Here is a 23695-nt window from a genome sequence, read left to right as displayed (position 1 = left end):
GATCCTTTCCTACAAATAAAAGTGGCAAGTTACAAAAGAAAAGGCAACATTCCAGTGGTCAGAGCCATTTAAACAGCTTGCTTAAAAAAAGGGGGAGAAAAAGCTGAGCTCCTTCCCGCGAACTACAGAAATGCCTCGCTAACAACACAGCGGTCTTAAAATGACAAATACAAGCCGACACAGTGTGACATGCAAGTCCACAGAGCGTTGTCTACCCAGAGGTGAAGACTGACCCAGACAGCGTGGTGTGTGTGTGTGTGTGTGTGTGTGTGTGTGTGTGTGTGTGTGTGTGTGTGTGTGTGTGTGTGTGTGTGTGTGTGTGTGTGTGTGTGTGTGTGTGTGTGTGTGTGTGTGTTAAGGTTCAGCTCACTGACACTCCAGGTGGCTCAGTGGCTGCTGCCTTTCCTTTTAATTGGTTGATTTGCAATCCAGCTGACAATTGCTTCGATTCTTGATATATACTTACAGCCGACATACGAAAACATATGCAAACACACACACACACACACACACACACACCAATATCAACGGTACGTTGATATTCAGTAAAAAAATAAATAAAAAATACACACACAAAAAGCAATGCAGCCCTCTTTTCTCTTTGCAGCCACAGCACCTCCAACCTGCTCTCATTAATACACACTCGACTGACAGCTCACTGTTGCCATGGCAACCCCCCAACCTGTTGCCAAAGGGAGCTAGTAGTTTTAGAGACTTGAGAATGCAGCTATTTTTCTCTCCCTCTCTCTCTCTTTCTCTCTTTGCAGTGTGTCAGGGAGCTGCCAGTCCTGCTGCAGGCAAACACAATTACCCACTTTGGACCAGAGAGTAGTTTCATTCATTTCAATGCAATTCAGTCACGCTCACTTCAGTGCAGAGCACGTTCTTTCAGTTATAAGAGAAGCTGAATTTTCCACAGCGGTAAAATAGGCCTTCTTCATTAAACAACGCTCTAGTCTAGCCCCCCCCCCATCCCCACCTCATTTCATACTCATCTGTTCCAGGTTATTCATTCTGCGAAGATCAGATGAAACCAACTTGAGGAAATTGCTTTGCTTAATTCATCATTCCAAGCAGCTCTATTCTAATTAAACCGCGGCATATTCTATTCTCAGTATGGCATTCTCTCCCTCACCGTTGTGTTTTATAATCTCAACAAAGGTTTCATACATTTGTGGAAAAAGCTTTCTACGCTAATTGATGATGAATTCTTTTCAGCGTTGTAATAAACTGCTAGAATGAGTTTAGAAGTGCACAGAGGTCCCGAATCCATCCAATACGCATGAAATGCTTCAGATGAAACAAACATTTTATTTTTACCTTTACCCAAAGTGCTGTCTTGTTGAGATCCCATGGCATGTCAGCCGCTTTCATTTCAAGAACCTGAACTTTACTTTCCTGTCTGCTGTTTCTCTCACTTGGAATTAATTAGGGTTTTTATTTTTTCCACCTTCAAAGTTTTTCACAGAATGTAATTAATGTTTTTGGTTCATCACATCATCCATTAACACCACTGCACTAATACCAACCATACCAGATGTTGTGTCCCTCGGCTTAGAAGTGTATTTACTAGATCCTCGGATTCTAAATCGATTCTCATATTCATTCCTAAAAATCGATACATATTTCTAAATATTGTTTTTTTTTTTATTATTACAATCTTCGCCCCGTAAACTTTGATCCCAGTAGTCACGTCATTTAATTATTGCGTAACTAACTGTTGAATAACTACACAGCCATGTAATTAAGGCAACAGCTCAAAAAAACATTTTTAATAATACTAACCCAAATCGATTTTGGATCAAATCGCGATAATCGATTCTGAATCTTAAGAATCAGAATCGACTCTTCTTCTAATAATTTTATTTATATATATATATATATATATATATATATATATATATATATATATATATATATATAAATAAAATTATTAACTCTGCTGGGTTGAGTCAAGCATTCAAAAGTCCAGACACCATCGGTTGACAATTATAGCTGCTTTCAGGTTCACCCCCGAGTCACTAACCACATATAACAATATTATACAGTACAGAATATTTCCCTGTATTGTTTGGGCATTTAAAGGGTGTGTTCACACAAATCTCAACAAGTGGAAGAAACATTTAAAAAGGGAGAATGGACCGTAATTCTTCTACAACAATGCAAGGGTGTATTCACACTGGCACCATTGAGGTTGGGCCAAGGGAATTCTGGCCATGATCACAGTTCCCTTGGGCCCATGTGAACACAGCAACCGCACTCCGATATATGCAAAAATAGCCGTACAATGAAGAAGAAGACGTATCAGTGAACTCTGGTGCAGTTCATTTGTGATGTGAAAGCTCAGCAAGCTTGATTTGAAAAAGGCTTCCGTATTAGTTCTTCATTTTACGACCTGGTGAGGATCAGATTAATTTATTTATTTTGTCCTGATACCTAAAACATGAAATGATCCAAGTGTTGCTTGAATTAACTAATACAGGGAGCTATTTCAGTAGGGTCAGTCATTAGTTGAAGTTTACTTGAAGGTTATTTTCCTGGTTCTAAAGTTAATTCCATTTCTAGAGAATGCAATTATGAAGGGGCTATTTGGCCATTACACTACAGTAAAGCATTCAAAACAGTAACAGCCTACAATACCCTCTGTATATTGAGAGAATTATTCGTTAAAGAAAAGTGATTCTTCATCAGTCGGTTATTCTCATACAGTCTTTCTTTTAATTATACCAAGGCTGGAATAGAAGCAAGGCTTTTCTCGTCATGCAATAATGTTGCAACACACTTCCTAGAACTGAGTAGGGCAAGTGGGCCGTAAACCACAGACAAAAAACATTGAAAGTGGAGTATAAGAATGGCGGAGAACAACATCTCATGAAACTGAAAACGTGTGTGTGTTACCAGTAATAAAAACTCTGAAATACCATGTGCGACTTGTCTCAAGTCTGCTACACTGGATCGTTATCTGAGTCGCATATGAACACACAAGCACACTCCACCAGTATACTGAACAATGTGCTCATTTACACAGATAAATAGCATTCAGTAACAATCTCCACAGGTGTCCCACAAGGTATAATGCCGGGGCCCATTTCTTTTCCACAAATTTTCTTGGGCTCAGTCATCTGAACACATTATATCTCATATCACTGCCTGGTATGCAGACGACACCAAACTGTGTATATGGTCCTTGACATTAGTCCTTATAAATCCTTCATACATATCCACAAGGATGAAGGTACACCAACTTCAACTAACACTCTCCAGGACTGATCCACTGGTCATCCTGGCCAATCAGACCATTTGACAAAATGTCAACACAAACATCTTGAAACTTGGACATGGTCCAGAACACAGCTACTTTGTAATTTCATCAAATAACAATCACTTAAACTAAAATGTCATGACATGTAATTATACATTGTCGTCTTTCTCAAAATTTTGAATGTGCATTAGCCCAAAAATATTCAAACCCCGCAACATTACAGTCATCCAGTTAAAGTGGACTGAATGTTCTGGATATGGCTTATTATTATTGCTGCATCAATGTACATTGTACATCTCTCAATGCCTTATATGTCATTGTGGCCTTATGTTGGACAAATGTTCTTTTAACACGTTTGTCAAGAGCCTGAGAGAGAACTGAGTCAAACACTATTTCATTACACTTTGGGCAGACGTCAAGTTATCTGCCTTTCACAGACGTGAATCAGCATTTACTGCACTTTCAGCACATATTACAGAGTCCGGATATTTATCTTTCAAACTGTGTGAATTCTGTGTTTTAGTTTTATACATATTTAATTGGTACAAACAAACTCATCCCTACCTGTTCCTGTCTCTCCAGCCATCGGTCCACCATGGGGTGATTGGCGCTGAGGGACGACCGGGCTGTTTCTCGCTGAAACTCCCTTTGATTGGCCCACGTCCCTGCATCCCGTGGGAGGCTGCGGTATGTGTCCATACTTTTACCCTGTAGGAACAGAAACAAAACTTTTATTTATTAATCTGTAATAAGAACATCAACATTTAAATATCTTCATATTCAACACTACTGTCATATTTTCCAACTAAGCTATCCTAATGCACCATTGGCTTTCTTTAAGTTAAACTTTTCCTTTTCTTTTTTATCAGAAGCAAGTGCAAACTCACTCGCAAAGCTGTAATACTGACTTAAACACTCAGTGGACATGTAGAAATATCCAGGGGGTCTCTCCAAATTCGAGAGATTTGAGTCCTACATGTATTAACTCTGTGACATCAAATTCCAATTCATTTGAATATGTACTTTGTTGAGGATCAACAGCTGCCCACCTTCCTCTCCAGGCTGTTGGTGCCAGACGCGTGGCGAGCTTTCAGGAAGCCAGCGGTGGTGGACCAGCGGGTTGGATTTTTCCTGGATGGCGCCTCGTCCGTTTGGACCCGTGACTCAACGGCGTGAAACGGCCCATTGACGGTCAACAGGGCAGGGTCGCTGCTGCGCCGGACGTGGAGTGGCATATCTAAGGAACAGAAAGAAAGAAAAAGCACCAAAAGAGAGTTAATTTCATTTTAATCTTAAAGTCTCTTCAGAGTTTCCTTTCGTTGGGATATAAATCAATGAAAAAGTAATACTAACATTTATTTAATATGAGCTACATTTTAGATATACGAGTAACCAAACCCCTTGCAGGAGAGGATCAGATACAAGACAAAGATATATTATCTTTTAAAATATAATATTATATTTGGGGATGACTGATGTAAATTACCTGGAACAAATATGCTCAAACACTGTGAACTTAAATAAAAAGGAGAAGTAATCACTGAGCTTCCATTATCATCCCATAATGAATGAATCAGATACATCACTAAAAAGTCTAATTGAGGCAGCTCCAGTTTCCACTTGACTGCCGGAGCATCCCCTCCTGATGCAGAGCAGCTCACTGTGTGGGAACAACATTATGAGGAAGAGCCTATTATGAAATACCAGTGTAAGTGGTTGTGTTCCATTAAAACTCTTCACCGTTGTAAAGTTGCAGAGTGTGGGTGGTCGGCAAAGGTCCAAATAATCATTCCTACAAGTACAGCGCACACAAAATGCAATGTTTTGACAATAAAACTTTGCTACTATTGTAGCAAGATCGTTAGGCGCTTCATGGATCATAAATTGAAAAAAGTAAACGAGTCTTCGGAAGACAGCGGCAAGTGTTGTGTTCCCATGTTCTTTCCCCCAATGTAGCGTCTACTCATACAGGAAACAATGATCTGATCAACAGTCTGTGTGTATTGTGAGATTAGGCGAATGTGCTTGTTTGTGTTTCAGTGTGTTTATTACCCTGCACTCTGATAAACGGATGAATCTGTACATCTGTATGTGTTGGAACACATGCTGCTTTTGTTAAGAGGTGTGTGCATTTAGGAAATGTGTGTGTTTCAGAACAATTATCCAGCTGTGTGTGAAGCTGTTTGCTGGTCGGTGTGCACACAAAGCAGTGGACATGAGTTTCTGTTTGGACATCTGTGAGCCAAAAGCTACAGTAATTGTTTAAAATCAGCAAATGTGTTTATGCCTGTATGCAAACTCGGGTACTTGTGGGGTCACCCAGAGCGTGGGACCTGAATTGCTCCGAGTTGTGGGTGGCAGTGGCTCTTTAGATTGACTAGAGCCGAGATATTGCTTTTGGTTAGCAGGAGTGCTAACAAAGAGGGATCATTTGGAAATATGTAAGTGATAGTCATGATGGGAGCGATTGAGACAAGATTGGTTTTCTTTAGTGCAAAAAACAAGATGCCATTGTGTGATAAAAAGAGGGACACATCGAAAATGAAATTCAATTCATGCCTTTTTTCCATAATTAAAGCTATTATTTTCATCCAATCCCTGTAATGGGTAGGACTGAGAATATGGGGCATTTCTCCAATACTCATCACTGCCATTCATCTTTGGATCTCAATTATGTGACACATTATGTCATCTTTTCATTAACCTGTGTAAGAACTGCATGACACAAACACATGTTTTATTCCCTGCCTTTTTAAATAGACAAATTTTTCCTACTGCTGTAACTCAATGGCACGTTGGAGGATATACACTGCTCCCAAATGTTCATCTTGAGGTAACTTCTTAGATTCACCTGACTAAATTTAGCTCAGCCTTTACTGACATAGGTCTCCTGAGGTCATGAAAGTGTCTCCACGAGATATTTCTGTGTGTGGCTTTACGGCTCTGTTTAACCACTAGAAGCCAACATTAGGAGCTGAAGCGATCCACCTTAATCCAATCATCTCCTCTGTGGTGTGGGACTCTTTTGAGAATCAATCTTACAGCTTTGTGCGTCCTACTTTCAGGGTTCAGCAGAAGCAACGTGATGTGAACCGGGTGTGGATAAAGCTGAGAAAGCCAGATAAGTCCACTATTTAGACCTGCGACATCACAAATCATCAATTCTGAAGAGTTTGCTGAGTTACATATTTTTATATTCAGCCCTAAACACAATGGCAAAGTTGTGCTTCTTCTGTTTTTTTCCTTTTCTCTTTTTTTATGAGGGGGTAGTCACGTCAGACATTTCCATATACATATTTATTTTTGACACTGCATCTAAAAAGGAATATATATATATATCTTTAAAGGAGCATGAGGCAGGATTGAAGCAGGATTTTTGAAAAAAATTCGTATACGTTTTAAGTTTTCTAGTAATAATGTCAGATGAAGCGTTCCAAACCAAAAAGAATGAGCCCTCTAGCGTATCTCTCCGTTGCCTTGAACAGGCTGTGTGCTGCAAAATGTGCTGCAATTGTGGGGCCGAATTTCCCGCGCTGTCCTGCGGATGTGACGTCACATGACGCTGCATGCGCGTTCTCCCTGTTCTCCCGTGCCGGCTTCACTGTTGGCTGCAGTACCCCCGACGGCCGTCGTGGTGAAGGGTGGCGCTAATGAAAAAGGAGCCTCATGCTCCTTTAACGTTATAGATGCCATGAACGTCCCAGTATGATCGCTGAAGAGCTTGTTCTAGACATGTGGGGCATAGAAGCTGAATGCAGCTTCTTTATGTCTGGACTCTTGGAAATGATAAAAAACTGGATCCAGATGACCTGAAGGGTCTGGAAGGTTCATACTGGGTCAGGAGGTCACCGATGTATTTTGGTCCTGGACCATTCAGAGCTTTAAAGACCAGCATCAGAACTTTAAGGAAAGGCAGCCAGCGTAAAGACCTCAGAGCTGGACTGATGTGGTCCACTTTTAGTACTACACATTTTTTTGCCAAAGCTGTTATTAACTTTTTAAAATCCCAAAAAATCAAATAAAAAGTTTTAACTGCAACATCAGTTTGGTTATGAACCTGGTTGAAGTTTCTCAATCCTGGTTCTCGTGGGCCCCTGTCCTGCATGTTTTAGGTGCTCCCCTGCTTCAGCACACCCTGATACAAGTACCTGTGTCATCAACAGAGCTGTGCAGACCTTGGTGACAAGCTAATTAGGATCATTAATTAGAATCAGGTGTGTTGATGCAGGAAAATATCTAAAACATGCAGGACAGGGGCCCACGGGTCACATTTTGTGATTAAAAAAATATAAATATTAATTATATCATCATGACTGCTTTCAATTTAAATGGAACATTTATTCTTTTAAACGAACAATTGAAAGCCTAAAACATCAGAAACAGCGGCGCTGTCTTTTAATCATTAAGGGAATGTTTGTGGCCCAAACGATGAAACCTCCAAACCCCCAATGCTTCCACAAGCATCTCCTGCAATGAAAGATATCCTCATTAGTTACTCATGAGAAGATCTATCAAAGCTCCCTCCTTTCCATGTCAGACATTTCTCTTAAAACCTATTAAAATTCCACTGATGAGTTTCGGGACTGGAAATTAGGCAGGATTAGAAGTTATTTTGAAGACTGGTAAACGGGATGTGACGAGCAGGTGTGATTATGCCAAAGATTTCCTTTTTTTTTTTTTTTTTTTTTTTTAACTCCCCCCACATTCAGCACCTCGCGCAGAAATGCAATTAGAACCAGAGTGACCTCACTCACACAAAGTTTGAGTGTGAAGGTGGGAGTGTGTGTGTGTGTGTGTGTGTGTGTGTGTGTGTGTGTGTGTGTGTGTGTGTGTGTGTGTGTGTGTGTGTGTGTGTCTCAAAGAGCAGGGAAAAAACTATGGTGTCTCCTCCATCAATCACTGCCATTTAATGTCATTAGTGGCTCAGCCGTACTCCAAAAAGTGAGGGATTTAATAACCTGTGTGGCCTAATTAAAGAAACCAATTTAAAATTTCATTTTGTCCTGAGAATATTTAGGACTTAAATGACTCCAAATGCCTACAAGGAAACTCCAGGTTTATGCTAAATAATGAGTCGCCAATCAAATGTACAGATAATACATATCAGTGCCCTTTTCACTTATTCTTATTTATAATTTATTCTACTTTTTTCCATCAAGTTTCTTCAAGTTAAAGTTATTCCTGTGGACTTGTCAAGACTAAAAACAACTGACATCAGAATGAGATGTTCATACGGTCGTGTTTAAGTAATCTGAGGAGCAGCAGGAACTAATCTGGAGAGTAATTTGTCCCAGATTTTCTCGAGGTAAGAAAGGAGACTTGTTTTATTAACTTTGATACAAAGATAAACTGACAGTATAAAAATATAAATATTAACATACATGATATAAATACTGTATGTTATTTAAAATAATCAATCTGAACTGAAAAGGCTGTGTGAATAACCCAGAGTATTCGTTTCCATAGGCGTCTATCCTCGTCTGCATCACCGTGCAAAACTGTGTTCTGAGGGGTTTGTCGGATCCAAGTTGACAGATCACCTGCCACAGGCAATTTCACACCCACACCTAGTAATTACAGTGGAAGAGGCGACATGGCCAGCAGAATTGCAAAGGTGAGTGTGTTCAGAGTCACGTTTGATTCAGGAGGGTGTGAAGAGGACAAATCTCCCGCTTTGGCTGCAGATCAAACATCTAGCTGGAACTGGGAAAAAAAAAAAAAAAAGGACCCCGTGTTCAAGTAACTGACTTTATGAACAGTGCTACAGAGCACCGCGATGAGGGGGTTTGTTTGATTTCCTGGAAAGTGCTGTAGCTGCTGATTTAATGAGGAAGGTAAGAGGAGGAATATAAAAAGAGAGGGGCTGGATCATCTCTTAATTAAATGTTTGAGTCCCAGCCTACATCAGTCCAACAATGCACACATGCATATAAGCTGATGATTCTTCCCGGCCTGGAAAGCCATATAAATTCACTCTGGCAAAATGCTCTCTCATGAAACAGCTCTGCTATCCCCTCATTCACAAACATTTAGACACTGTCAAGAACTGCAAAGTGGCTGCAGAAGTTAACAAGTTTTCGTTGCATAACAGCTTTTTTCACTCTCCCTGCATCACATGATTGGTTATGCGCCTATCCAATGGTCTCCAGCACCAGTTTTTTTTCTACATCCATTGTAACTCTGCTGAGACTCTCAGCTGAGTCCAGAGGAACCAGACTAACCCTCTTCATTGAGGAGGAAGACAGCTAGTAGGGCTGTTCGATTTTGCCCAAAAATAAAATCTTGATTTTTTTCTCTCAAAATCCGATTACGATTATTTTGTGAATTGACAAAAGGCAAAGAAATGATTTCAAATATGCTGTTTTTTTATTGAACATTTGCCCCATTGGGCTTTAAGTGCAAACTTTGCTCTTATTAAACCAAAAATGAATGAATAAAGTGCAAAAATAAGTTTAAAAAAGTTTTAAAAAATATAATAAAATATAAAGTTTTATCTCTGGAAAAAAAAAATCTGCAAATCAGCACTTGCAAACATCATCATTAATATGTGTGCAGAAAAGGTAAAAAAAATAAATTAAAAAAAAGTGAAAAATCGATTTTACGATTTTCACGTTTTAACATCGTTCTAATTTCATAATCGCGATTACGATTTAAAATCGATTAATCGAACAGCCCTAACAGCTAGGATGGTAGATGAGCTCAAACTTACTGGTGCGCAGGGCAGAAGGAGTGACTTCAATCTCGCTGGCTGTCTGGTAGGGCGTGAAGGCCGAGGCCCCGCTGCCGGCACTGAGGTCTGTGGCAAACAAGTCGGGGCTCTGGGTCCCCGTGGAGCTGGCGCTGGTGCCGTCGCCTCCGTGATGGGGCTCCTGCTCATCATATATAGCTATGAGCTGCAGGACAAAAGAAGAAAAAGAGTTGACCGGCTGCATGAGGAGGGATTTGATAAACGTGCTGCTCGTATTTTAATGAAGTCAAAGAACTGGTAAACTTGTTGGCTGCTCTCAGAAAAACCCTTCACACATATTTATCATGTTCTGACATAATCTTGAATTATAAAAAGGGAAAACTGCAATTCTGAAGAGAATAAGGCCACGTTTACACATAGCCGGGTATTTACAAAAACTGATATTTCCCCCTTTACGTTTTGATAAATATCCTCTTTTACACGAACCCGCATACATGCGCTGTTAAGGTGCTATGAGCATCCAAACCTGCAGGGGGCAGTGTAACGAGAAGCGTAAAGTCATCCTAGCCAATCGGAATCCTGGAAAAAAACGTCAACAAATGACACGTGTGAAGCCTGAATAATATGGTTCCGCGTAGGCGTAGCCTACGTACGGTGCGCGTCGCCGCCAACCCCACCCGTAAACTCTGCGTTGGTGTAATGCGGAACCATAAATCAGCTTTGACTGCCAGTTACTTCCAAGACGGAACGAGAGTCTTTCGTTTGGAAGTGTTACTTTTAAGTGTGACTTTAGAATATAAAACAGGTAAAATACAAGAAAATATTGACGGCGGCCAAACAAATTGTAAACACAGGTCGCACTCATGACGCTGGTGACGTTTCTGTTGCATAATGTGACGTTCTAAAGCCTAAATCTCTGTTTCTCTCTGTTTACAAGCAAACGTGAAACGTGAAGTTTTTGAAAATCTCCACTTTGGCCGGAGTTTTCAGAAATTATCGTTTTTGGTGACTTTGAGTTTTGTTTTCATGTAAACGAACGGCCAAAACGCATGAAAACGCCACCGTTTTTGCTCCGTGTAAACGGGGCCTAAGAAGGAATAAATACATGAAAGAGGAATGTTAGAATCATCCTCCTTTGTCATGGTGGTGGATTCATCGTGGATGTGGGTTAATTGTTGCCGGACTGCTTTGTGGAAATGTTAAATCAATGCACGTGTCTGTTACCGGCAGCTAATGAGCAGCTAATGTGTAAACACTGCAAAGAACTGCTGCAGTGAACCGCCGGAAACACACTCAACTGAGTCGTTTGTCCTTCTGGTAGTTTTTTGACACACCTTTGTGAGGCCGTCAAGCTCAGAGAGATTTGGTTTGTGGGATGAGTGAATGACTGATATTTGTGTTTGTCTGGGTGGATCACTGTTTATCTTATCTTTTGTTGGTAAAAACAACAGGGGATAAAAGTCTGTGCTTATCTGTCATCAGGGAGACCCGGGGGGTCTCCGCACTGCTACTACTACTGTCATTTAGCAGACGCTTTTAACCAAAGCGACTTACATCTGAGAACAAACACAAGCAAGAAAAACTAAAAACTAAAACTCAAGTTAAACCACATTCTAAAAAGTAAAAGTTTAAAAGTCTAAAACTTACTTATCACAAAATCGTATTATACTGGTATCAAAAGCCTAGCCTGACTCCTGAATAATGCAGACTTTTAAAATATTTGAGACTAAACTAAAGATACTTGGTTGAAGCCACAACAGAATCGATTTAATTAAGAGGAAGTCGAAAGAGAATCATTAAAACACAAAACAAGAATACAAACTGCTGCATAGGTGCAAACACAAACTCACTGTAATCAAGAGGCATAAATTATAGTTGAGGTGCAATAAAGATGTTTGTTTCAATGCTGGTGTGGAAAGGGATTTAAAAAGTAAATTAAGACAAAAGCAAATAAATAGTAGTCCCTGAGTCAAGTGCACGAGGCCCACACTCACAGGCCTCCTTCTCTGGTGTTATCATACCGACACGTTCTTTATGACCAATATTCTTTTCACTCAAGATGCTTTCATGCTCAGCGACTCTTCTCCCTCACAGATTCGACTTATTTCAGTCTGCGATGATTCCTTTATTAGATAAAAGATGTGATTCGCACCGTCCCTCCCCGGCTCCCACCTGGCCCGTGAGTTTGCTCAGCTGGCTTCACTTAACTCGGGAAGAAAAAGGGAAGAAAAAATAAAAAATCTCATCCAACATTTGGATAAGCTTTTAAGAGAATGTGATCCAACTGTCCCTGGCGATGGGATCTGACGCCGATGCGTGCCTTTAACGATGTCAAAGGTTTTAAAACCCCATAAAAAAGAGCTGCTGAAAAGCTCGAAACATCCTCGAGGTATCACTGCAGTCCGCCAGGCTTTATTTATACCGTAAAAGCCCGGACATTAAAGCCAAGCAGAGCCAACACCGCTGCCAAACGTGGCTGGTTGAAAACTTAATCAAGATATAATGCTTTTGCTATATCTTTAAAAAGAAAGATGTAAAGGATGACCTCGAGGGGGAAACATGTTTTGAAGTCTCCTGTGAACATGATGTACATAATTTACAAGCTTTAGCTGCTCGGTTTTGCTTTGAAGACATACTTTTCATCTTTTATAGAAGTACCAAGCTCTCCAGAGTGATACTGAGCCTGATCTGGATGTATAAGAGGAAAAATCACACATGTTCCCTCCTTATGGCCCATTGTTGCACACGCAGGTTTTAAATGAATGTTGGCATGATAGTGTGAATCTGTGAGTATGACACCACAATGCAAAAAATAATTTAAGACATAAATTCAAACACAACCACAGCAGGTTAAATCGCTCCTCCTGGGAAGACGTCACCGTAAAGCATTTCTTGGAGGCGAAGTGGCAATCTGATGCTCATCTTCAGCGTACGTGAAGAACAGAAACATGGACCAGAGATCTTTGTCACATTTGCCAAAACGTGCACCCAGAGCAGAACCCGTCCCCGTGTTGTACGGACAGTAGTCTCTGGTGTAACAAGGCAAAGCTGCTCCTCTCAACTTAAAACACACCTCCACAAAAACAGACATATTCTAATAATCAGACACTATTATATTTAGACCTACAGACATTCCCATCATCCACTGAAACACACGTGCACAACATTCAAACTCAACCGTCGGTTTTCTGGCACATTAAACCTTTACGGCTGCCGCATTTAGCTCGAGTGCTGCAGACTTTTATGGTATGCTGGTCAGGCTCCCCGGTGAGAGGAACCAGCTCCAGGGTGCACACACACGCACACACACACGCACACACACACACACTTACAGACTTTAGGACTCATTTTTCTCATTAGCGGCTTTGCATTAATGCAAACACACATTCCCTTCAAATTAGAGAAAGACGCAGCCCGAAGCTGATGTGTACACTCAGTCAAAGTCCAAGATGGTGTGTGTTGAGCATGCAGGGGGAAGGAAAACAAGACACAGACTAAAGGGTATTAAAACCGAGTCGGCATGTGTTCTCAGGTGTGTGCAGTTCATGTATTTTAGTGAGGCACATGGGAGGCTGCAATAAAACGGGTCGTGTCTTTGAGACGGTGTGTTTTAAGTGTACAATATAACATTTCTGGTGTATGACTGACGGGCTGCTGCACTGTTTCCTCATTAGAGCTCAGTTCAGGAGCAAAGAGCTGAGTCAGTAAAAGCCTTCCTCCTCTTCCCTCTCCTCCTCCTCCCTGAGGACTCAGCAGAAGAAGAACTCCCAACTCAATGCACTCCTCCAGCCAATGTGGTGGTTGCAGTAATATAGTTCAGCTGTGATGTGCACTACCTGCGTCTGATGTCTTTTTTTTTTTTTTAAAGAAAGGTACATCTTTGATGATGATCAAAGCAAAAATATCTTAAGCCAAGTTTGAACTTTTATTGGCGCATTTCTCCTCAGTATATCAGGGAGTCGCAGTCTCTAAAGAATATCGTGCATCTTCACATTAACACAAATCTCATTTCTGTGACTGCCGAAGCCCACAGGGAAGAGAAAAGTCTGCATAATCCAATTATGCCGGACCACAAACTGTCCCTAAAATGGTTTTCCCTGCACTGGTCCATGCGGTACACCGCGTATGCGTGCGGGAGATAATTTGCTTACAATGCATACATACATATTTAGATCAGGACATGACATTGAATAATTTTTCAATTAACCAAAAAGGAAAAAGACGTCCCTGAGGAAGCTGAAGAGGGACAAGTGTTCCAAGTGAGATAGTTGCTATAGCAGAAAAATAAATAAATAAAAATGTTCAGTAACTTTGGACGGAGGAACAATCAACTTGCCTGAAGCTCTCCAAGCGCTCAGAATCTAATTTTGTGGTAAGTAGTAGTAGTGACTCGTTTACAGAGATGGGTTTTTTCTTTCGTCCCGTAAGCCCAAACTCACTGTTCAGAAGCAGATGTCTAGCACAAATCTGCGTCATCATGTGAGAGTGACTCATCCCAGATATCACAGCACCAGCAGGGCTGCATATCCTTCCTGGATTCAAGTCACAACCTCAAAGGGCCATTTGCACTGTTGCCAGCTTTGCTAGGATGTAGAGTTAAACCTAATTTAGTCTAACCTAATCTAGAATTTAACTCTTAGTGGAATATTAAAACCCTATGCGATGCAATAAAGTTGCATGACTATTAAAACACCATTTAACTGTGGTTGCCACCAGTTGTTTCACCTGCAGCTCAAACTTGATTTGTGATTTTATAATGCATGGTTAAGGTAAGTATTAACGAGAGTTAAAGTAATAAAGCCCATGTAGTCAATCTGCAAAACAATCAGAAAGACAAATTAAAAATTAAGCAGTAAATTTCACATTGAAAGTGGAAATCTCTGAATCTTAGCACACTTCACCACCCTTAAATTAGCTTCCCAATAAGGCAACCGTCCTTTCGCCAACTGTGGAATGCTGCAGTCACGTTTAACTTCCAAAGCAGCAGCAGATTACACCCAAAACATGCAAGTTTTAGTCAGTACTAGGGCTGCACGATTCTGGACAAAATGAGAATCACGATTTTTTTGCTTAGAATTGAGATCACGATTCTCTCACGATTTTTTTCCAATATAAAATTTATTGCACTTATTACTTTAACTTTGCAACAGCTGAACAAAAATATAATAACAATAAATATCTCTTGTCTTCTTTGTCTTCTTGTTCCTCCCTGAGTTGAACACCCTTTCAGAAAGGGGACTTGTAACAGATCCTGTAGTTCTGAGAAATTATTCCTCTGGCTGCTTTTTGCTGTAACAGCTGACATTGAACATAAAAACAATAAACATCTCTCTTGTCTTTAAATAATTTTAACAATAACAATTTTAACAATATTTATGTGCAATATGTGTCAGGTGATGAGAAAGGTAGATGTTTCTCCAAATGTAATCCACAATCATTAACAAAATATAACAAACATGACAACATGATAGTTGACCATGACAGGACTACAACAACCTAGAACATAGGCCTAGTCCTTTTTTTATGCAGCCATCTTCAAATTTTTTTTTTTTTTTTTTTTTTTTTTTTTTTTTTTTTTTTTTTTTTTTAAATCGTCGTCATTTGGAAATGAGATCGCGTTCAAGCATGAATCGAGATCGTGATTTTTTAACGATTAATCGTGCAGCCCTAGTCAGTACCTTGTTAAAAGTGCACCCAAGTTCATCACATGCGAACTGTCAGTGCAAACAGCGAGGGACTTTCACTCAAGCAGCTTGACGAACCTGAGCCTCCAGTCATTAACGCTTCTCAAATGTGTGTGGGATTTCTACAATTTGAAAAGGGGTTTGCTTGACAAAATTATGAATTATTCAGTACAGAACTGAAGTTTTCACAATGTATGACACGGTTCAGTCTGATGTTAAACTAAATCAAAGCATTACAAGTGTAACCTTGCAGAATTACATACACACTGAGGTGGGGAGGGGGGCGTCCAATCAGCAGGCCCTGCCTTCTCCAAGAATGTGCGTTTAGAAAAAGGTGTTGATTGGCTAGAAACGGTCTGTCAGCATGGTTTCGATAATTATAAACCAAAATCTTTACAGGTTGATTGAGGCACCAAGATTTATCACAATCAGTTTGTTCATAAAAGAACCACCATCATCACGAACTACATTTGACAGAGATGACAATGATGCACAGGAATTCTGAACAAAAAGTCATGCAGCAAAGAGTTGTATTGGGGGCAGGCTGATAACTGTAGAAAGTTTACATTACACATGTAAAACCTTATTTTATTGTGCATGTTATCAACTTTAATCAACTTTCTTACGCACACATTCCTATAAACAAACAAAAATCAAGCAATAACTGAAAAGTAAAATACAATGGAAAATGCGAGTCAGTCCGCTTCACTTGTAGCTCATAAATCATCATCACACCTCTGGCACCAACGATACGACGGCTGCCAGCGGAAAGCAGGGGTCTCTCAAAGGGGAATTAGTCTTTACGGATTACTGCTGCAGGGGTGGCGCTGCAGTCACTGCTTGTGCCAAATCAGCAATTGCTCGGTTTTATTTCATCAGAAATCCCAGAGCTTACGTGGTGTGGCCGTCCCACAATTACACTTGCCCTACCTCTGGCTACCGAGCTCTCGGTGCCGCGCGTCCAGCCGCCGACCGCTTGATTCATTCCCTCGTCACATTAAATGACGTCAAGTCATTAAAAATTTCACACGAAAAAATAATCACAGCAGCAGGCCACGTCTCCTCTGGTGTCAAGCTCCACGCTGCATGCAGGCTGTGCCCATTCATGAGATTTATTAAGTCTTAACTGTGTCTGGCAAAAAGCGTAGACACATAAAATTAACTAAAAGAGAAATCATTTCAACAGAAGGGGAGTTTTGCTTGTCATGTAGCATGTAAATCACCAAACTTGGGGAATTGACTTCATACTAGATAATAAATGTCCCGCCTCCACTTAAAGTAGGACTGAAGCTAATGATCCATTTTTCATCAACTGCTTTGCAAATGATTATTTTCTTGGTTAATCAACTTCAGCTCGGCTGTATAAAATTAGAGCGAAAATTGTGTAACCAGTGGCCTCAGAAGGCAGGCAGTTGTTTTCTGTCAGTTAAGTTTGCTGAATTGAAATCTGCAAAAGTTCTAAACACAACAACATGAACTTTGTGTCAATGTTTGAACAGTTTTTAATTAACTTGAGAAACAAACTATTGTTTTTTTTTGCAAAAGCATCAGCATTCCAAAGGAGGTGAAAAACGAATGAATAATTAACATTTATCATACTGGGATGTCTCCCGGGCTGGGAGTCACGCTCATTTCAAAAACTGTAGATGATTCAGATAAATTAGCAGTTTTCACCGTCTGTCGAAAACCCCATTCACATAGAACCAGTATTAAGTGGGATAAATAAAGTTAGTGCAGTTATAATAAACACAATGGGAAACATGTGGCCGGCATTCACCGGACTTGTTCTAGTTTTACTAGAATTTCCTAACATTAATTCCAGGCAATGTCGATATTGAACTAAAAATGCCTTATCACACACTCAGAAATTGAATTTCAGTCACATTTTGATATAATAAATGTATAATAAAATTATAACTTGACCTGGGTACTTAAGGAGAAGTTAAAGGAAAAACAGTTTTCCCTCAGGTAATTCCCCTGAGGTGTCACTGGCTTTAAAGTCTAATTAAATAACTTCCCCAAGAACATCCGTTATCCACTCCAACTGCCAGACCCAATCACTGAGATGTGCATGGGATTACAATAATCTCACAACAGTTCTCTTTTCTAATAGGTGGTTGGTAGTTTGTGGTGGATTAATGTCACACATGTTCTCTGCAACTATTACAAATTACCACGGGTTCCCAACTGATACTCGTCCCATGTGAATGAGGCATAGATTGAGGGCAATAGATTCTACGAAGCATGTCTTTATTTTCATGAACACTGTCAGTGATGGCCCACACTAGCACTTTACGGTATACTTTACTCTCACTTACCTAAGAATGCATTTTGGTAACTGTAATTTTGCTTTTAATTATCATTCTATACTTTATCTAAAAAAGGCAGTGAAGCAATTACCTAAAATATGTGAAAAACACTATCATCATTACTCAAAACAAACATCACCGGACAAGCAACACAAACATTTCTCCTAAGTAAGTGACTTAAACTTAATGAAAAAAAGTAATGATGATGTTTCCCCTATTTTGAAACCCGAAAGCTCCCAGGCCTGGCTTTCACAATAACCTGCTCCATCCAAAAGGAGTGGGAGGCCAAAAATACGTTGGCAAAACACGGGAAGCAAGCGCTGCACTTTCACCTACGCAGCTGTGTAATCAACGCATCTGGCCTCTCCATAGGTCAAGAGACTGTAGACTGGAACATTTTCCTTGGTTATACACTTCAGGATGTTTGTTGAGAGCTTGAACAGGCCTTTTCCCAAAAGTGACGGCCATCAGATCCCCCTACATCGATGTGCCACAGCCAGAAAGCCGGAGAGCAGACCGTGTCTATTGTTACTCTTGGGCGAGCAGATTGCAATTTTGTGGGAAATTAGGCTTCAGAGTCATACATGGAACAATGGGGACCAATACTTGACGTCATGGAAACATGACACATCTTTACACAAGTGCTGCGTCCGAAATCCCATACTTCCACCCTAATGAGTATGCAAAAATAGTATGTGAGATTTTTTTTAGTGCATCCGAAATATAAGTACGTATTCAATAGTATGCTCTATCCATACTCATTCCGGAGAAATGTATTAGTGTGGATTGATGGACACTAGCTAAGCAGAAACTTCCCACAATGCAATGCAGCGGTGGTTGGTTGTTAAGAGCTGCGCAGATACGTATACGTCATAAGTATGTTAATATTATTATATAATATTAATATTATAATATTCGTATATAATAATATTATATAATGTCATCTTGTTTCGGCCAGGATAAACGGGAAAGAGCGGAGCGGTGCTGCTAGTGCTGCTGTGACAGGAGTTGTTACCATGGTAACAACTCCCCCTCCCAACGGCAGGAAGTGCCGAATTAATGCATACTACTGATATTTACTCAAAAGTGTGCCGAACTTAAGTATACTTTTTGAGTATATACTGTTTAGTATGGCATTTTGGACGCACCGAAGGTTTTCTACATTCTGAGGGTCAAACAGATGGCTAGATATTAATTAACTTTGTTAAAATTGATTTACAGCAGTCAGCTACATCACAAATATTTTTTTCCCAAATAGTATGCAAGGTCCCTTCCCATCTGTAGAATAGTATTGTGTAATAGTATATATACAGCAGGTTCTTTGAAATACAGCCTTATCAATAGCCCAACATGCAGCTTGGAGTTGAGCCTCTGCGCCTTTTTCATCAAAAGGATCCGGTTTAGGTGATTTGAACGTCTGACTAAAATGCCCCCTGGACACACTCCCTTTGAAGGTTTTACAAGTACGACCATCTGGGGAAATACCCTGAGATTGACCCTGAAGTTGCTGGAGGGATTGTATTTCTCATCAGTCCTTGGGACACCTAGAGATCCTGCAGGAGGAACTGGAAAGTGTCAGTGAAGACAAGGACGACTGGAATCCACACCCAATCCCATCCTGACGCAACTTCAGACAAAATAAACTGATGAATCAGTCTCTGGATTATTGGATAGGGCTTGTTCTGTATCTCACACCATGTTGGATTGGAAACTTGTAGGTTAAGTGAACACTTTGCCATCTTTGTCATGTTTTTAAACCCCCTTAACAGTTGAACCTCAATTTGAAATACTGGTTTGTGTGTTGGCAAGAAGAGTGCTTTGATAGGAAAAAAGGTTCAATCCAGACTGAGGTGTTTCCACGTGGAGTTTGCATGTTTTTTCTGCACCTGCTCAGGTTTAACTTCTTATACTCAGGCTTCCTCCTCCAGTACAAAAATATGATTTTTACATTGATTTGCCACTTTATATTGACTGTAGGAGATACCAGTGTTTCCCCTAGAATTTTTTTCAGGCCCGGTGGTACCCACGCAGCGACACGCACCGTACGACAACACGCCGCGTACCCTACACCGTAGGCTACGCCATGACCTACGGCATAGGCTCTGCGTCGATTTAACGCAGAACCATAATTCAGGTTTACGGGTAATTGAGCAGCCCCCCTCTCCACTGCAATCTGCCCCTCTTTCTCCCGTCTCACCTGCACCTCTCATTTTTTCCTCTGTTACTCTCCCTTCATCTATTTTCCGTGGCTCCGGAGTCTGGCAGAAAAATGTCTTTATATCATGTTGTCTGTCGCCTGCGATATTTTTTCTTTTTTTTGACGGTGCCATAGTTGGCTAGCTACAAACTCTATACATCCCATAATATATATAATAATATTCCCCGCGCTCTCAGCAGCGGTACTCGCATCGTTACTAGGCAACGAAGCAGGTTGACTCACGTTGCAGGACACCGCTGCACAGAGGCACTCCTATACGTAAATGATCATTGATTTATGAATGAATGGATACGTTGCTTATTTTTGGCATATTCCATTTTTTTTAGGCCTGGGGGGGGGTCTCGTTGGCCTGGCGGCCCCGCCAGGCCTGTACAATGGTTGGGGAAACACTGGATACTGAGTGTTCTTGGCTGTTCATCTCATCTATATCTCACCCTGATATGGACTGGTGACCTGTCCACCGTGTACATGTTCCATGTGCCTGTAACAACTGAGATAGACTTCAGCCAAGTCTATCTGCTTGATTCTGAACAGAATTACATGAGAACTGAGAGGAAGAGAGAGAGAACAAAAGCTCCCACGGGCTTGAATTAAAGACAGCTTCTGGTACATATCCAAAACTCTGAAATGAACTGGCAAAAACAACTGCTGGGTCATCCATTAAAGGTGTTGCAGTTATAAATAGAGGAGCTACTGCAGCACTACTCCCAGGAAAACACCTCAATTCCAAAGTTCAAAATGTAATGGAATCACAACCAACCTCTTATTTCCCATAAGCTTTGCTCTTCATCCATCACATTCCCATTTTTTCCACCCCAATCATGAAATTTAAGCACAAAGTTTTCAATCAGTTCTTTCTAACCACCTTGATAACATCATGGTGAATAGAGACCATTTTTAATGTGACTTGGGGACACGTTTAACAATTTGAAGACAACCAAAATACAGCAGAATTTCCAAAACATTATACATTTTCCCAGTATTCTTGTCATACATTTCCCATGCAGAGGTTCTGTTATGTTTTGCATCCGTTTTTGTTTTTTGTTTTGGGGCGGGGGGTTAAATCACATCGTAGCAGTGCCACTGCATAGGCAGACTGGGGTGCTGTCTGCCAGTCCAAAGGGGACAGGAAGGTGAGTTCCAGTTGCAGGGGAATCACATGGCGCATCACACCCTCCTTAGTGAAGTCTATGCAGAGGTGCAGGAGAAGAGAATCTGGTCAATAGTCAAACCTCAAATCGAGGAGAAACGATGCAGTTTCAGTCCCAGCCATGGAACACTGGATTAGCTCTTTAGCCTCAAAAGGATCCTTAATGGAGCATGAGAGTGTGCCCAATCAGTCCATATCTGTTTAGTGGACTTGAAGAAGGCATTTATTCCTTCAGAGTATCCTGTGGTGGGTACCGGGTCAGTTGTTACAGGCTGTTCATTCCTTGGTCAAACCGAGCAAGAGTTGGGCATGAGCAGCAGTCATTTCCAGTGACAGCGGGACCCCATCAAGGCTGCCTTTTATCACTTCTATCAGCAATGTCTAGCCCATTGGTCATGAACTGTGGGTAGCGATCAAAACAATGAGGTTGCAGAAAGAAGCAGCTGACATGAGTTTCCTCTGCAGGGTGGCTGGACTCCCTCTTAGAAAGATGCAGCGTGAAGTCGTGCAGGAGGGTTCTGGAGTAGAGTCGCTGGTCCTCCACATCGAGAGCAGCCATCTAAGGTGGTAATCCAGAACACCTCCTGGGGGACGCATCCAGGGGTCATACTAATCAGGTACGTCCAACCATGTGGGGGCTCCAGGGGAGACCTCGGACATGCTGGTGGGGTCATGACAGCTGGATTGGAAACAGGAGCTAGAGGAGGCCAGGGAGGTCAGGGCCTCTTTGCTTAGGCTGCTTTCCTCACAAACTGAGCGGGGGATGGATGGATGGATGGATGGATGGATGGATGGATGGATGGATGGATGGATGGATGGATGGATGGATGGATGGATGGATGGATGGATGGATGGATGGATGGACAGAAAGAGAGAGACAGCTTGTCCAACTCCAAGTCCTAACTACATACAATTGTAAGAAGCTCAAGGTCTGTTGGAAATACAGATGCTCAGAATTAATTTGACTTTTTTTTTTTTTTTTTTTTTAAGGATGTAACAACTACTATGGGGCTAAAATTAGCCGAGGTTAGTAGACGAGCGGCGCAACCAAAAACTCCCAGAGAGACCGTTGGAGTGAGCAAAAGCAAAAGCAGAGCAGACAGAGACCTTGACCTCATTGAGATCACACAGAAACCCAAACTACGAGGAGGGGGGAGGCCAAGGAGGAGGAAGGACAAGGAGGAGGACTCGGATCAAATAAAGAAGAGTGAGAGATGCCATGGCACACAATCATGATTTCAAGTTTGGCTTCAATGATCACACAAAACAATGTACCCTGGAGTTTATGGTCTAAAATGTTTATTTCAGCAGGATAAGTCCTTGACATGTTGACCTAAATCTCTTTTTTTTATGTTAAGTGCAATACATGTAACATACTTCAAAAGTCAAATACTATTTTAAATAATCCTGATTTCAGTGTTGACCAAAATAATTGTGATCTTTTTCTTATTTTTAAATAACTGAGCAGCTCTAGCACAGATGTGAGTTCACTTTCCCACAAACTATCAAACAGCCCTGGCAAGAGAAGGAAACACCTCAACACTCCTCAATTCCCTCAGCCCCCACCCACGTCTGGCACAGGACACGCAATAATTATGTCCACGCAAACACAAATTTAGGATTATACTGAAATTGAGATGAGGTGTGGTGGAACAATTCAATGAACTACTATCCATTTCAGTTTAATCCTAAAAAATGGGAAACATGTGGCGGAAGGCAGGAGCTGCCCGAGTCTGGGCCAAACTGACGAAATGAAAACGGCAATCAGACATAGTGGTGAGGGAATAAGGGAGCGAGGAACTGAATGTGATTCATTCTACAGAATGAGAGGAGCGCCGAGTTCAGATTCAAATCCCCTGGAAGATGTTTGAGTTACACCACCAACATTTCCAGCTACACTTTGGCAGCCAGGTTAAGGCATGCACAAATACAGAGGAGACAAACATGATTTAAGTAATGCATAAATACATACACATTTTATTTTTATATATATATATATATATATATATATATATATATTTATTTATACACACACATATATATATATATACACACACATAGATATATATGTATATATATACGGTACATATATATATACACACACACACACACACACACACACACACACCTTCCATTGTTTTGGTAAGGTTCATGCTCATTTTCACTCATCTCTTGTGTATGCTGAATAAAAAGATGTATAAAAGTATAAAAAGTCAAAAGAAACATTCACCCACTAGCATCGGTTTATTAGGTTTCGAGCAGGTAGGACTGAATGTGTATCAATTCAATTTAATTCCAATAAAATTCAGTTCTACAATACTTTGACTCCTCAAAAGGGAAATTATATACTGTATTTTCTGCACTATAAGACACATTTAAAATCC

The 23695-nt window shown here is 40.8% G+C and overlaps 1 protein-coding gene across 6 annotated transcripts in view; it reads right to left on the bottom strand.

The window, feature by feature from the left end:
* LOC133452483 (partitioning defective 3 homolog) overlaps positions 1 to 23695 on the bottom strand; it is a 288942-nt gene that overhangs the window by 167041 nt on the left and 98206 nt on the right. For all 6 annotated transcript variants that reach the window (XM_061731820.1, XM_061731823.1, XM_061731821.1 and 3 more), the window contains exons 3-5: positions 9972 to 10155; positions 4312 to 4499; positions 3827 to 3970 (exon numbers count right to left, since the gene is read on the bottom strand). In XM_061731820.1, coding sequence (XP_061587804.1) covers positions 3827 to 3970; positions 4312 to 4499; positions 9972 to 10155 — 516 coding nt within the window. The remainder of the gene's footprint in view (positions 1 to 3826; positions 3971 to 4311; positions 4500 to 9971; positions 10156 to 23695) is intronic.

This window comes from Cololabis saira, chromosome 10, assembly GCF_033807715.1.
Source record: "Cololabis saira isolate AMF1-May2022 chromosome 10, fColSai1.1, whole genome shotgun sequence".
In the NCBI taxonomy this organism is placed as follows: Eukaryota; Metazoa; Chordata; class Actinopteri; order Beloniformes; family Belonidae; genus Cololabis; species Cololabis saira.
Note: the sequence above shows the minus strand (reverse complement) of the source record. Positions and strands in the feature narration are given on the sequence as shown.